Source organism: Lepidothrix coronata, unplaced genomic scaffold (genome assembly GCF_001604755.1).
Source record: "Lepidothrix coronata isolate B3197 unplaced genomic scaffold, Lepidothrix_coronata-1.0 Scaffold33, whole genome shotgun sequence".
Taxonomy (NCBI): domain Eukaryota; kingdom Metazoa; phylum Chordata; class Aves; order Passeriformes; family Pipridae; genus Lepidothrix; species Lepidothrix coronata.
In genome coordinates this window covers 1,463,363-1,476,320 of record NW_016690213.1, presented here as the reverse complement: position 1 = coordinate 1,476,320, position 12,958 = coordinate 1,463,363, and the positions used below count along the sequence as shown (strand labels likewise).

General features: G+C 38.9%; 1 protein-coding gene across 3 annotated transcripts in view; it reads right to left on the bottom strand.

The window, feature by feature from the left end:
- KCNH1 (potassium voltage-gated channel subfamily H member 1) overlaps nucleotides 1-12,958 on the bottom strand; it is a 185,894-nt gene that overhangs the window by 159,062 nt on the left and 13,874 nt on the right. For all 3 annotated transcript variants that reach the window (XR_001874221.1, XR_001874222.1, XM_017811781.1), the window contains exon 4: nucleotides 3,758-3,886. Coding sequence is in view for 1 of the 3 variants with exons in the window: in XM_017811781.1 (XP_017667270.1) it covers nucleotides 3,758-3,886 (129 nt within the window). In the remaining 2 variants the exon portion in view is untranslated. The remainder of the gene's footprint in view (nucleotides 1-3,757; nucleotides 3,887-12,958) is intronic.

The window sequence follows — 12,958 nt, the reverse complement described above, 5'->3', positions numbered from 1 at the left end:
ATATAAATACATCTTTAAAAACAGAACAAAAAATTAGACAGCAACAAAAAAACCCACATACACACACACACACACACAAAACAGAAACAAAAAGGAAAAATAAAAAGAAAATGTGGATTTTCCCCTGAATTAAGATGAAGGAGGCAATCAAAATATTTTTTTGGTGTGTAGCCCTGCTTGTTATGCAAAGGACAGCTTAGCTGCAAAATGAAATAAAGCATTTTCTGCAGAGGAGATAGCAACTGATAATTGCTACAAAGCACAGGAGGCTACAATATCGAGGAGGCTAATAACCATTCTCCTATATGATTCAGTGATGTTTAATTTTATCACCTTTTTGTATAAATACAAAGTATCAAAAGCAAAAATTAGGATCCAAAGCATCATTTCAAAAGTTTTATAAGGCAGCATAGATGCATCTGAATATGTTCCCATTGTATTCATACATTCAAAACCTGTTCAGGCAAACTTCTTATGAGCTACTTGGAGGGCAAGCACAGATTCTATTTGTCTTCAAACATAGTTGTTTTCACAAAGTGATGCATTTCACTTTCTACACTATTCTCAAACATTTAACATTGGTTTGTTAGATCTCAAACCAAGAAAGACATATACAGACAAAATGCATTAATTCTAAATACAGTATATACTCTAAAATTAAGCTAAGAAGGTGACCTACCACTTGACAATCCAAATTTAGCCATGATATAGCTCGATTTTGTCTACTTCTATTCAAGTAAACCTAGTTTCTCTGATTTTTTAAAGGGGCAAGCACACAGGAAAGAGTGGAAAGAGGTTGTTTAAAAATATTATATCATCCACATCACGGGCACACTATTTTTAAGTAGTTTTATTTAGAATGCACTATTTTTAAAGCTGCTGCATTTAAAAGCAAGCTTACTTACTTTCCATGGCAGTCATAAAATAAACATCTTGTAAATTATCTGAATCAATCAACAAAGACTACAATAAGAAGTCTACCCTTTACATATTATTAATAAATTAAAAAATAATTAAGATGAAAAACAGTACTGGGACCTTCTATCTCTGAGTCACCTTCAGATAAAAGATGCCTGTTCATTTTTGTGTAGCAAACACCTGCGATTAGAGCTCCACACTTCTCAATCAAAAAGTCTCTACATCATTTGCAGCTGAACAATCAGGCTTGAAATTGCCAGCAGGTGATAGAAAACTAATATACCACAGATAAGCAGGTTTAGCCTGACAGATTATTTACTCTTTAAATTGATCATGTTCTTGTACTACATAAAGTTTTTCTCTACATAGACATAAAGTCATTGATTTTGAAAAACGTGAATACTTTATGCCACTATGAAATTGTTCAAATAGCACATATGTTAATAAAATATTTGCTTCTACAGGCAGCCTATTACATATTGAGTGGTCATATGCATAGAAAACTAACTTCACATATAAACTTGGTAAAAGTGATAAAAGCTGATTGAAGGTGAAAGAAGGAAAAATAATTGTTTTAGCAATCGGTTTTCAATTGTTTCACTTAAACAATCACTAAGTTCACAGTTTTAGTTTTTCAGATTGAGAGCTTGTTTGGGTTTAGAATACAAGAAACATTCCTTTGAAAATTGTTCTTTCAAAGCCAAGCTACAAAATTCCTACATAATGTTGAATATAGCACAAAGAATATGCCCTCTTCAAAGCTCACATCTGTTAAAATAATGATTCTTAGAAGAAGCTAATACAATTTTACCTTTTTTAAATCTTCCAAAAAGGTTTTTCCACTCTATAAATTCTAGAACCTACTACAGACAATTGTCTAACACTCCATAAGTACCTTGCCCCTCCTCCCTTCACAATATACAACTGCACAAGGAGATCTAATATTAAAGTCATGGATATGCATGTAAACTTCTGTTTGACTATTTGACCAATCAGCTCTTCCAAGAAATTGATTATTTAGCCATCAAATAACTGACACAGTACCACCTTCTTAAATGCACACAACAAAATTTCAAAGCTAGCCCACAGCAAGTAACTTAAAGAAAGGTATAGGGGTTAAATTAAGGATGAAAACAGAAAGTGCAGTTTCATTTATACCATGCCTAATCTATGTATACAGCGACAGAGAACTCCCTATCAGCATGAAACTGCTGGAACTTTATTAATTTTAGGAGATCCAGAAATTATATTTGGAAGACTCATTTAGTGCACAAGCCCTTCTGTACATAAAGAGATAGCTCAGGGAAGAAGTACAGAGCTGTGAATCAGTGGCCTCTAAATAATATATCCAGTTCTTCTGTCTGCAACCTTTGTTAGTTGCTCTACCAGTTTCCATGGGCTAGAGGAAGAAATTTTGCTCATCATTAACTCCTCTGCAACTCTTCACTTTTATGTAGGTTTAGTGCTTATATTACTGTAGATATGCAACTGCTGAGAATTACCATGATCACTGCAACAACAGCATGATTTCAAGATCCAATGAGATTTTAAAAAATAAAATAAAATTAGCATTCTCTTTCTTCAACATACTTCTCTTGAAAACAAAAAAGTTACAGTGTTCTTTGTGCCGAAAGCAAAGGACAAACGGGCTACCTCTAACGCATTAAGGAACTCCTGTGAAAGCACAGAGAAAAGACAGCTACCACTCCTGATTGGAAGTCCTGCTTATCAACTAAGTGAAACAAAGGTTTTCACTTCCAGCAGACAAATGAAAGCCAGCTTGTCAGTCCTCATTAGGATACAGTGAAGACCACTAGGCAGGGAAAAAATACTGTAGACCCAAAGTTTCTGACAAGGTAAGTTTTTTTACTTTTATTAAAGCAATAAAAGCCCAAACAAATAGCATTAAAACAAGAAAAAAAATTATCCACATAGCCTGGGAGAGGGTATGTTTGTCAAGGTTGTACTTCCTTTTTCATGGTAACAGGTGTTTCCACTTTGAGAAACTATGTTTTTAAAGAATAACATTTTTAAAACAAATGTAAATCAGTTCATCTTCACAGTAAGTTTCCTGTTTAATTTAATACTACAAATATTATTAAATACTACAAAAATGCAAACAACAGAAGGACACGAGTCTCTGTAATGCTTCTTATGAGTACAAAAGGTCTATTTCTGACAGGATTTGAACCTGAGTGCAAGTTTATGCTGCTGTCACAGCTGAGTTTGCTTCCAGGTTTCCAGGCTCTAACTCAGTGAAGGGTTAACAGCAGAACACTGCAATGCTACTTCACACACCAGGACAGCTTAAACCTGATTCACCTCAAGATGAATCTCTTCACATAGGTTAAAGGGAACTAGTCCAGAACTTGAATATAAGGAATCCCACAATAATGGCAAGAAACATCAAGCCAGGCAGAATGAGATTATTCAGATCTTTGCCAGACTCCGCCAGGGTTAATTCCTTGGTTTTTGTGTACAGTTTCATGCACAATTTGTACAGAGCTGTTTAGCAACATTATGAATCCCTGAAGGCTATGCTAGACTGTGGGGTAATAATGTATTTAAAAGGAAGAGCAGTACCTATTTACTAAATAAAATGTGCTTTCTGAAGCACTTGGGGGTTTCATTAGCAATGACCCTTTCCGGGGCAGGCCAGAGCCAATTCACTTACAAAACCAGCAACCATCCCTTGCACAAATGCTGTCCCCAGTGGCATGGCTACAAGCTATTGTAACATTTAATTCTTTGGATTTGGTATTTAAAGGACTTCAGCTCTTTCAAGACCAGGGCAAACAAACAAAAGCATCATAAATACATTATTGTGAAAAAGACCAACCTTTACATGAATCATCCTCAATGGGCTGCTTGAAAGCTGTTATGTCATTGAAAGTGCAAAGAAATAAAACCACTTTATCCTGCTCATTTCGAATTGGAGCAATTTTCACAAAGAACCAGACAGGTGTTCCTGGAAACAAACATATCAAAACGTTAGTCAATGGTAGGCAGAACAGTAAATGTGCTACTTTAGATATCTACATCTCATATCAGCCAACTGTAAGTGTTACTTTAATGTTGGGGTTTTTGCAAACACCTATTAGGAATAATGACAAAGCAGCTGACAAGAGTGTTATTTAAGTTCTCTGCTCTACCTCTGATTAGCTTTTTAATCCTCAGCAGTCGCTCATCTTTCTGAACTTCACCTACAAAGTGAATACTTGAATTTATGAACTGTCTTGTGATCTCCTGAAGGAAGAGTTCCATGTATGTGCAAAGGGTGCACACAACAGAATGTTGCTGGTTATGTAAAGGACTTGAGAACAGGTCAATTGTGCCTAGACCATGACCGCAATACAGAGTCTCAACCCTAGAGGAAGTGGTAGTCTTAGACTTCTCTGTAAACACGGAGCACCACACCCTCACAACTATACCAGCCTATGTCTACCTTCAAGAGTCAGGTTCTGGGAACTCTGGTCTGGTCTGGAAATCCCCCCATGCAAGGGAAACCCTTTCCAAGCTGCCTTCCAGCTTGCCTTGTCATAAGCCTGCTCACAATCACTCTAGCACGAAGCAAGACTCCAAGGAATTCAGAAGAGAACAAGCCATTAGGACCAGACCATGAGCTGTGGATGGGATCAAGCTGTACTCCATAAAACTGTACTTTTCTAATTACTGCAGTAGATGAACTACCAATGAAAATTGCTTGAGAGTTCAAAGCCTGCACATCACAGAAAAAGATGATCCCGCATTATGACCCTTCAGATGCTGCTGTCAATGTTCCTTGACGTCTATCCACGCAGATCACCTTGAGGAGAAAATCTGTCAGTCAGCCCTGCCTTTCTACATTTCTGGCAGTTTTATTGAGACTGCTGAGAAGACCCTTATGGAGGATTGTGGACCAGAGCAGAACTTAAAGGGTTATCGAAACAGAGGACATTGCCAGAACAGAAGAGAAGGTGGTAGAAGGTAGGAGGAAGTGTCTACAATGTGCGTGGAGCCAAAGGTCGCGTGACCCAGAACAAGAAGATGACTGAAGAAAAGAAAAAGCATGTTGAAAGCTGATAGGTGTAAAGATGGACATTAGTTGTTGATGGGTAGAAATATGCATACTGTAATTTTATAGGGCCAAGTATTGCTTGTTGATAGGCTAAAGATGAAACTAGTTCTTCTATAAATAGAGGCCTGAAATAAATAATAAATTATTCTCTTGCTGACCAGCAAGGGTATCCGTGTCCCAGTCGCTACAGACCCTAATGGTAGCAATGAAGTTCCATGTAACAAGACAGCGTCCACCACTCGTTTCACAGGACTCACCACAGTGATTTCAGTGATACTTGAGCATAAGCCGATTAGAGGGCTCAGAACAAAGCACTTGGTTCCTGTATGTCATAACATGGCCCCCCTGAAGGCACCATTTTTAAGTCTGCAGTCTTAACTTTAGACATAAAAAGATGACTTCAACTGTGAGGAGGCAATAGGGAGACTCCAGACCCGGACCTTCAGGGAGCTTGTACATGAGTTTTCAGACTGTCCCTACACCTTCGGTGATGATGAAGAAAACTCATAATTGCTTTTGCAGGCACAAGAACTAAGAACCAAAGACAGGATTTAGGCTTGCTTGCCATGAGCAACATTTTGCTTTTGTGTCCCTTGTAAGCTATGTTTGGAGAGAAGGGTCTACACAGCAGAGGCCAAAATAACATCAGGATCAGCAGGATTTTGAAAATCTGGGAAAGCCAGAATAAAGAGCACCATGTAATTTTCGTCACACATGCGGCAAAGTCTATTTTAGAAAGGGTGGTCTTAGAAGACTATTTCTTTTCTTTCTCAATCACAGGACCCTCCTCTATGCTAGTGATCAGATTCTCTTTCACCTCAATTGCTCAGTATTTTAACATGCACACTACATGGTATATTCCATGCAGTAGTTTTTAATAACAAGGGCCACTTGTGCTTCCTGACTGTCGAAGGGTCACAAAGAAACCTCAAATATTTCACAAGTTACTGTTCAGCAAAGCAAGCAAAGGCAGCTTTTTTTCCAACTATGTTAATATAACACAGGTTGTTGCTTCCAGTGTCTCACCTGGCTGTTTCCCAGCCTCAGTGCTGAGCAATCTTTTCTGGCTACAGAAAGACAGGGCACCTCCAAAACCCATGGACAACTTCCATAAATGAAGTTCAATTCCTAAGGCTCCCACTGTGCCTGCATAGCACAGGCAGTTTCAAACCCTGGCTGAGATTCCATGCCATATGTACAGCTACCTCTATAAACAGCAGGGTATATGATGCATGGAGGCCTCTGCTCAACAAGCAGAGAAATCCAGATGGAATCACTGGTGGCCATTTCTGAAGCATGCCTGCATGTCAGAAAGTATTCAAGGGTCAATATATCATTTTTTTTAAGAGTTAACATTCCTGAAAAAACCCTTCTGATAAACTATCAGCAAACAAAAATGTGAAGTGCAAAAAAAGGTTCAGGAAAGTAACTGTGCCAGTAAAATCATCACTAACTCGCTAATGAGCTTAGAAGACACTGCCACAAAGCAGCCAACAGCAATTTTCTAGACAGCAACAGCCCTTTTTCATGAGCTCCTAAAATTGCCTATCCCAATTTCTTCTTGCCTACTTGTTTTTCCCATCTTCACATGTGAACTACTCTGAGGCTGATCAAATCTGTCCTGCTTTTACACAGACTCCTTGGTGACTAATTGCTTTACATTTTACCCACTTCGCTCTTCACTAACACTGCAACTTTTTAATTAGCCAAGATCTCCATCTACAGCCTTTCTTTTTGATCTCTATCCACATGCACTTACTTTTTTTGATTAGGGATTTTTTTGCCCCTCCCCAAAACCACTTTGCATTGTTTTGCTACTTCAAGCTGCAGTTGTTCTGCTATAGGCTGCTCACGGTATTAACCTTCATAGCATTGAAGCTGAATTACATACTCAGCTTCATCTCTGCCTCTCACAGCTATAAAAACTTACTACTGCACTTTTGAAGATGCTATACATAACAAAGAAACAGAAAGGATGCAATTCACCCTCTTATTATGGCTATTTGTCAGATGCATGCTGTCATTTTGTCTTTATGACTATGCTATAAGATGCTGTTGAAAGTTTTTTCTAACATGTTCTGAATGCAGACTTTTCCCGATAACCTGTTAAAGGCTGCTGCAGGGTAAGGAGCTTTTATCAGCAGGGTTCTTACTTTCTGACTCTCCTGACTCCCACTACTGTGCTGCATTGTTTATAATAATAAGGAAAACAGAACACTGTTTCATCTAGAGCCAAGTGTAGAACTTAGTGTTGTGCCCCACAGGCTGAAAGAAAGAGCCAGATATCCTTGACAGCTAAAAGTAGGTGCGTTTGCTGAATTACACTATTTGGGTACCCTTATAATTTCCAGAGTGCCGCAAACAGGGCAGAATGTAAAATCAAGGTGGCATGCACGGTCTGCATGAATCATCTTCCAGTTTGGATCTACACAGTAATACTGCAACAGCAGAAATAAGTAGATGGAAAATTCTGCCAGGCCATGTATCTGCCTCCACAACATCGTATTTTCCCTGCAGTGTATTCCCTAACATCTTGTCAATCTATTTTGTGAATAGGAGACAAGTGGATATAAATATACAGTCATGAGGTGAGTGCTCACAGTGCTGGATTACATGAGCTTTCCACAGTGCTCCACAACCAGGAGATCTTTCAGAGCAGAACTGGGATCTGAACTGTGGGAACACACTGAAAGGCTCAGCCAAGATGTGGCCATGCTCAGGTTTTTTCCTGCATACTGGTTTAATTATCACAAAAATTTTACTTTTTAAACATTAAACAGTTTATTTAACTACTAAACAGGAAAGCTTAAAGTATAAACTACTTATAAATCAGGTCGGAAACTAGAATTTCAATGTCCTACAGGCAGCCCTCATGCTCTTGGTGTCAAAGCCAATGTCCCTGCTCAGCCAGATAACCACTACTGGCAAGAGGCACAAACAAGGCCATTTTAATGAAAAATGTCATTTTCAGATTCAGCCTATAGGTTATTCAGGCAGTGGAACTGCAGCATGTTCCAGAGCTCTCACAGCAAAACAAGAGTAACTTCCCAGTTTGCATTGATGTACAGCCACACAGAAAGTGTTTACCAGTGTTTCCAACAATACATCTACTTCCATTTACATTTTGTGTTTAGTCCTGGCAACCTCTTTCACTGGTAAAGTTCAGCAATAATACCAGTGCACAAACAAAGAAGTAAACACTCATGAGCTACATTGGCTTCTGTTAGATTTGGAATCAACAGTGAAAGAATCCAGAGTTTGTCTAATGGCATAAGACCAATCATGCTAGAAAAGGGAATGTCACTTCAAAGCTGCAGGAGAAGAGTATGAACAACTGGGAAGAAATAAAAATCTACAGTCAATGTCTGACAGTAGCCATAGGACCAGCCTGGCTCGTGGTACCAAAGTTATGTAGCTAATTCCAGAATTAACAGGTGTAGCTCTTAATAGTCTTCACCAGCCTGAGCACAGTACTTACAGTGCCTTAAAGGCAAGACAGTTTTAAGGGCTGTGATTCAAGTCCCCCCAGACTAAAACACAGTAAGTGTCTGCACACCTTTCAAGTTGCCACCTGTAACATAAATACTACTGTCTCTTCCCTAACCTCATTTCCAGTTTTGTGTATTTCAACAGTGTTGTGTTCAGCCCCTTGCTAAGCAGGAACACCTGCTATTTAATTTTGGTTGAGGTCCTTCAGAAACTCTGATAGCATCAAAATGAATGATAGGTCTATTCAAGCTTCTCCCCCGAGTATACCATTGACCTCTCCTAAGTTCTCTCCTGTCAAATAAAAATAGATTATAACAAAAATCAAAATCACTGTTTAAATATGGTCTTTACCCACACCTTGATGCATTTAACCAAAGAGGGCAGCTGTTTTTCAAAACTACAAAAATCACATTGTTTAAATAAAACTGCAACACACAACTTTTCTTTCCACAAATTAAACGAAAATTAATTTATAAATACAATGAAACAAACATATTTTGACAACTCAGCTGACATCTTCACTGCCCTTAATGAACAGGGCAAGTTTCCTCAAAGCACAACCTCTGCATTACTTGATAATGCCTCAGTCAAACCAGTCATCAGACAGGTATTGTCCTGAAGGTAAACAGTCAAGCAATATGGAAATGGAAAGGATACAAGCATGTGCCCTGTCTCCACCAACTCCTACATGCAGTGATGCAGACAGCAGGACTTCAGTTATATAAACAGCAGGGCTGACCATTACAGTCACCCCTTTTGGGGTTTGACTTATGCCCAGGTACTCTGTACGAGACTGTTTCTCTCTGTCTCACACAGACCAAATAGTTTGTCCAATATCACACAAGAGAGAACCAGCTGATGAGGTGTGATCAGAAAGAGTTTGGCAAGCCACAATATCCACCCACATTTTAACTAGGTGCTCAGAGAAGCTTGTGACATTTAACCATGCAAGACAAAGCACAAAAGTTTCCTATAGACTCTACCTTTGAGCAGAGAGTGTGTACCAAAAAAGAACACACCAACTCAGTATGCAGCTCACCACTCTGGCCAATATGAATAGATCCTAAAATACATTCCCAGCACTTAAACAGCTGTTACCTGCAGGTCTCCTGCATCTGGTACTGGGATGCTCTGGCAGCTAATGCTTCTAAAGGTCAGATCTTCACATGCTAAGATAAGGAAAAATCCATTGTAGTCCCCGAAGGTGCAATTGCTACTCACAAGGGTTATTCTATGACACTGAAAAAACATAGTAGGAAAAAGCTTCATCACACACCCTTGTACTGCAGTAATGTTGATATGGTTTACCTGATTCTGAGTTCTCTGAAGAACAAAATGTGAGTATAAGGAAAAGAAAGGTACAGTAAAGTCTTGGAATCTTCTTTCCATTTAACCCAGATAAAATATTTAAGGATTACTACTGGTAAGTCTTACTGTTCTGTATATGTTTGAGGAAATGACAGCAGGTCTTGCTTGCCAACACATTTGAATTTGACAAGATCAGTGGGAATTATCAGTTTTATGAATCAAAAATACTTAGATCTGACCTTGCTGAAAGTAACTGAACTCACACAGATGGATTTCACAGGAGATGCAGGTGTGCACACTGCTTGACAAATACAGAGCTAGATTTCAACAGGAGGCCCAGGAGGATTCATGTCACTTGACTCCAACACCCCTATTCTTTCCTGCTTCTGGTCCTATGCAATGATATGGTTTAGCAAAGTTTTCCATCTGGAGACACGCTGCTAGAGGCATAGCACACACCATATAAATGGTTTAAAATGGTATTAAGCAGCAACAGTTATGAGAAACTCTCCTTCTAGTGGTGGGCAATCACAGGTCTACCACCTTGAAATGAATTTTGCTCCCTATAAGTTAGGATGGGGGGGGGTTGGTTTTTAACCTCTATAGAAAGCACTGGTCCTAAAGATAAATGCGAGTAGAATCTCCCAGATCACTATTTTGGGCTTATTTGTCATTCTCTGATATCTAAAAGCTTTCTAATGCACTGAGGGAAGAAGGTGGGGTGAGAAGATGGTGCACATGTTAAAATAATTTTTTTTTTTAAATTAAACAAACAAAAAAGTCCCATACAAATATTCATAGTGTTAAATTTGTTTAACGTTCAAGCACCCAGAAACCAGGAAGTGAACCCCAGCACAAACTGAAAGTCAATACCAGCCTTTAGGACTATAACCATAATATATCTACTCAGCAAAGAGCTATTGATTAACCAAATTACTTTGCAGTGTGCAAAGCAGTTACCTACAGCCAAGCCAGCAATTTGGCAAGCATTTTGCTGGCCCCATCTGCAGAAAAATCTCTGAGAAAAAAAAAAGTGTCTTAACACTCTCAGCAGCACAGCTGCAGACCATAAGCAATGGGAATGCCTTTGCTCAGACAGGGGACACTTGAAGACTCTCTGTAACTCTTGATGCACCTTAGTTTTGAAGAGTTCACCCCACTTCAGATATTCTTCCACTGAAGTAGGTCAAGTACTGGATAGAAAAGGGGGTTAGATTTCAAATGGGCACCACCTCTTCAGAAGCAGACAGAAGCAAGTAAATTTGTATTCTTACCAAAAATTTACTTTTTAATAATGGAAGTAAGTGCATATAGATCAAGCCTGCTTTTGCACTGCTTGTAACCCAGACCTACATTGTAGATGTAAAACTAGACAAGGAACATCCAAGTTTAATTTACTCAGCCATTTTTAATCCATGAGGCTGACCATAAAGCGTAAAAACCTAACAAATGGCTTTCAAAGTCTCATAAGAAGTTAGATGTGTAAACTCCATCAATTCAGATAAGGTAAGATATGACTAAGGCTAGATACAAAATATTTTCTAATACATTTGGCTGTACCCTTCCTCAGTGTAAGTTAACTTATTTCCACTGATTTCAGACTTAGCAATGTTTTGATTTCCCATCTAAAAATAAACAATACTTCAAGCATCACTGTACATTCACATCTAATCAAACAATGGAACTGAAGCTTTCATGTGAAATTACTGTCAACCTGTCTGTTGTCATTTTGCAGTCCAGACCAAAGAAAGCTTTTGCTTTGCCTCTTTCCAGGTATGACCATGAATCCCCACTGAAGGTAACTGGATGGCATCAAAACAACAATGACAAAAATCTGGTGTCTGTGCACCTGCTTGCTCTAATTGCTTCCAATTATCCTGAAGGAGCTCTGCATTTCTGGGAAGCAATTATTCCAGAGAATAACAATGATTGTCACATATCTGCTAGGTAATCAAGGGCCTAGCCCAAGGAACCATCAAACCTCTATGACATCTTAACATCAAGTTCTGAAAACAGGGAATATAGTCACCTTTGAATGGGGGAAGACTGGACAAAGAAAGGGAAGGCCAGGGTAGAGACAGCATCCATAAATGCAAATAAGATGAAGGCAGAAAATTAACTCAAAACTCCTAGTTTGTTTTTCTTTTTTCCTCCGAAAGGACAGAGACTGTATTGTTAAAACAGCCAGAATTACGTTAAATGTGCAGACTGTGGAAAATGACCAATTATCGAACAACTCAAAAATGGAAGAAAAACTTGCTATTTATCATGACCGTTAGTTTATAAGGAGCAAGTAGACAAGTAAAGAATAGGAGAAATCTATTTCCTGTCTGTTTTACTGGGTAATTTGAAGAAGAAAAATAGAATGAGGAAAGAACAGAGAGACAAAACAGAAGAAATAAACAGCAGGAAAAAAAGATATCTAAAAAAATTCAGAGTCCTTTCCAAAACCTTCGAGAGCAGGTTGAAACCAACCCTATTCATTACCTCAGCTGGCAGCTGCCATAGTTGCAGGCAGAAGTAAGGTGACCACAAGGGAAGGGCCACTTAGCAGTCTGGGTGATCAGTGACTGCTAAATATGACAGTGTTTTTCTATGATGTGGCTTATTTTAAGAAAAAGCTGCAGGATGTTCCCTTTTTGATATTTTTCAGTTACAACTCTCCAGTGTTATTAGGCAGTCTCTGTAACAGTAGTTAATGTATCTCTAAAGCCAGAAATCTAACAAACATTAAGTGCCCTGCGTTTTGTTAAACTTAAAAGCAAACTGTGCTTTCCTTTTTCCCATGCCTGTGACCCTCTGTGCATAGAGCAGAACCACTGCAGCTCTGTCTTTTGGCATGTCACACAACACAGCTACTGCACAGCTGGACTTTGTTCTAGGCTGCCTCTCCTCAGGGAAGTGCACAGCAGGGCAGGAAACATTCCTCACTCCGTGGTTACCTTGCTTTAAATCTACATAAAAGACAGAGAGGCCCCAGGCTCTACTGCAGGCCATATGCTGCAGCAACAACAGAAGAGTAGCTGCATAGTCTCTTGGTGCCAAGTCACTATTAACTAAGAAAGAATTTCAGACCCTCCTAGATCCCATGACTGCAGCTTATTTACTTGGCTTTGGATGCATAGATATGAGATGCATATGGTCCCCATGGCCACTAAGCTAGGAACAGAAATCAGCTTTTAAAAA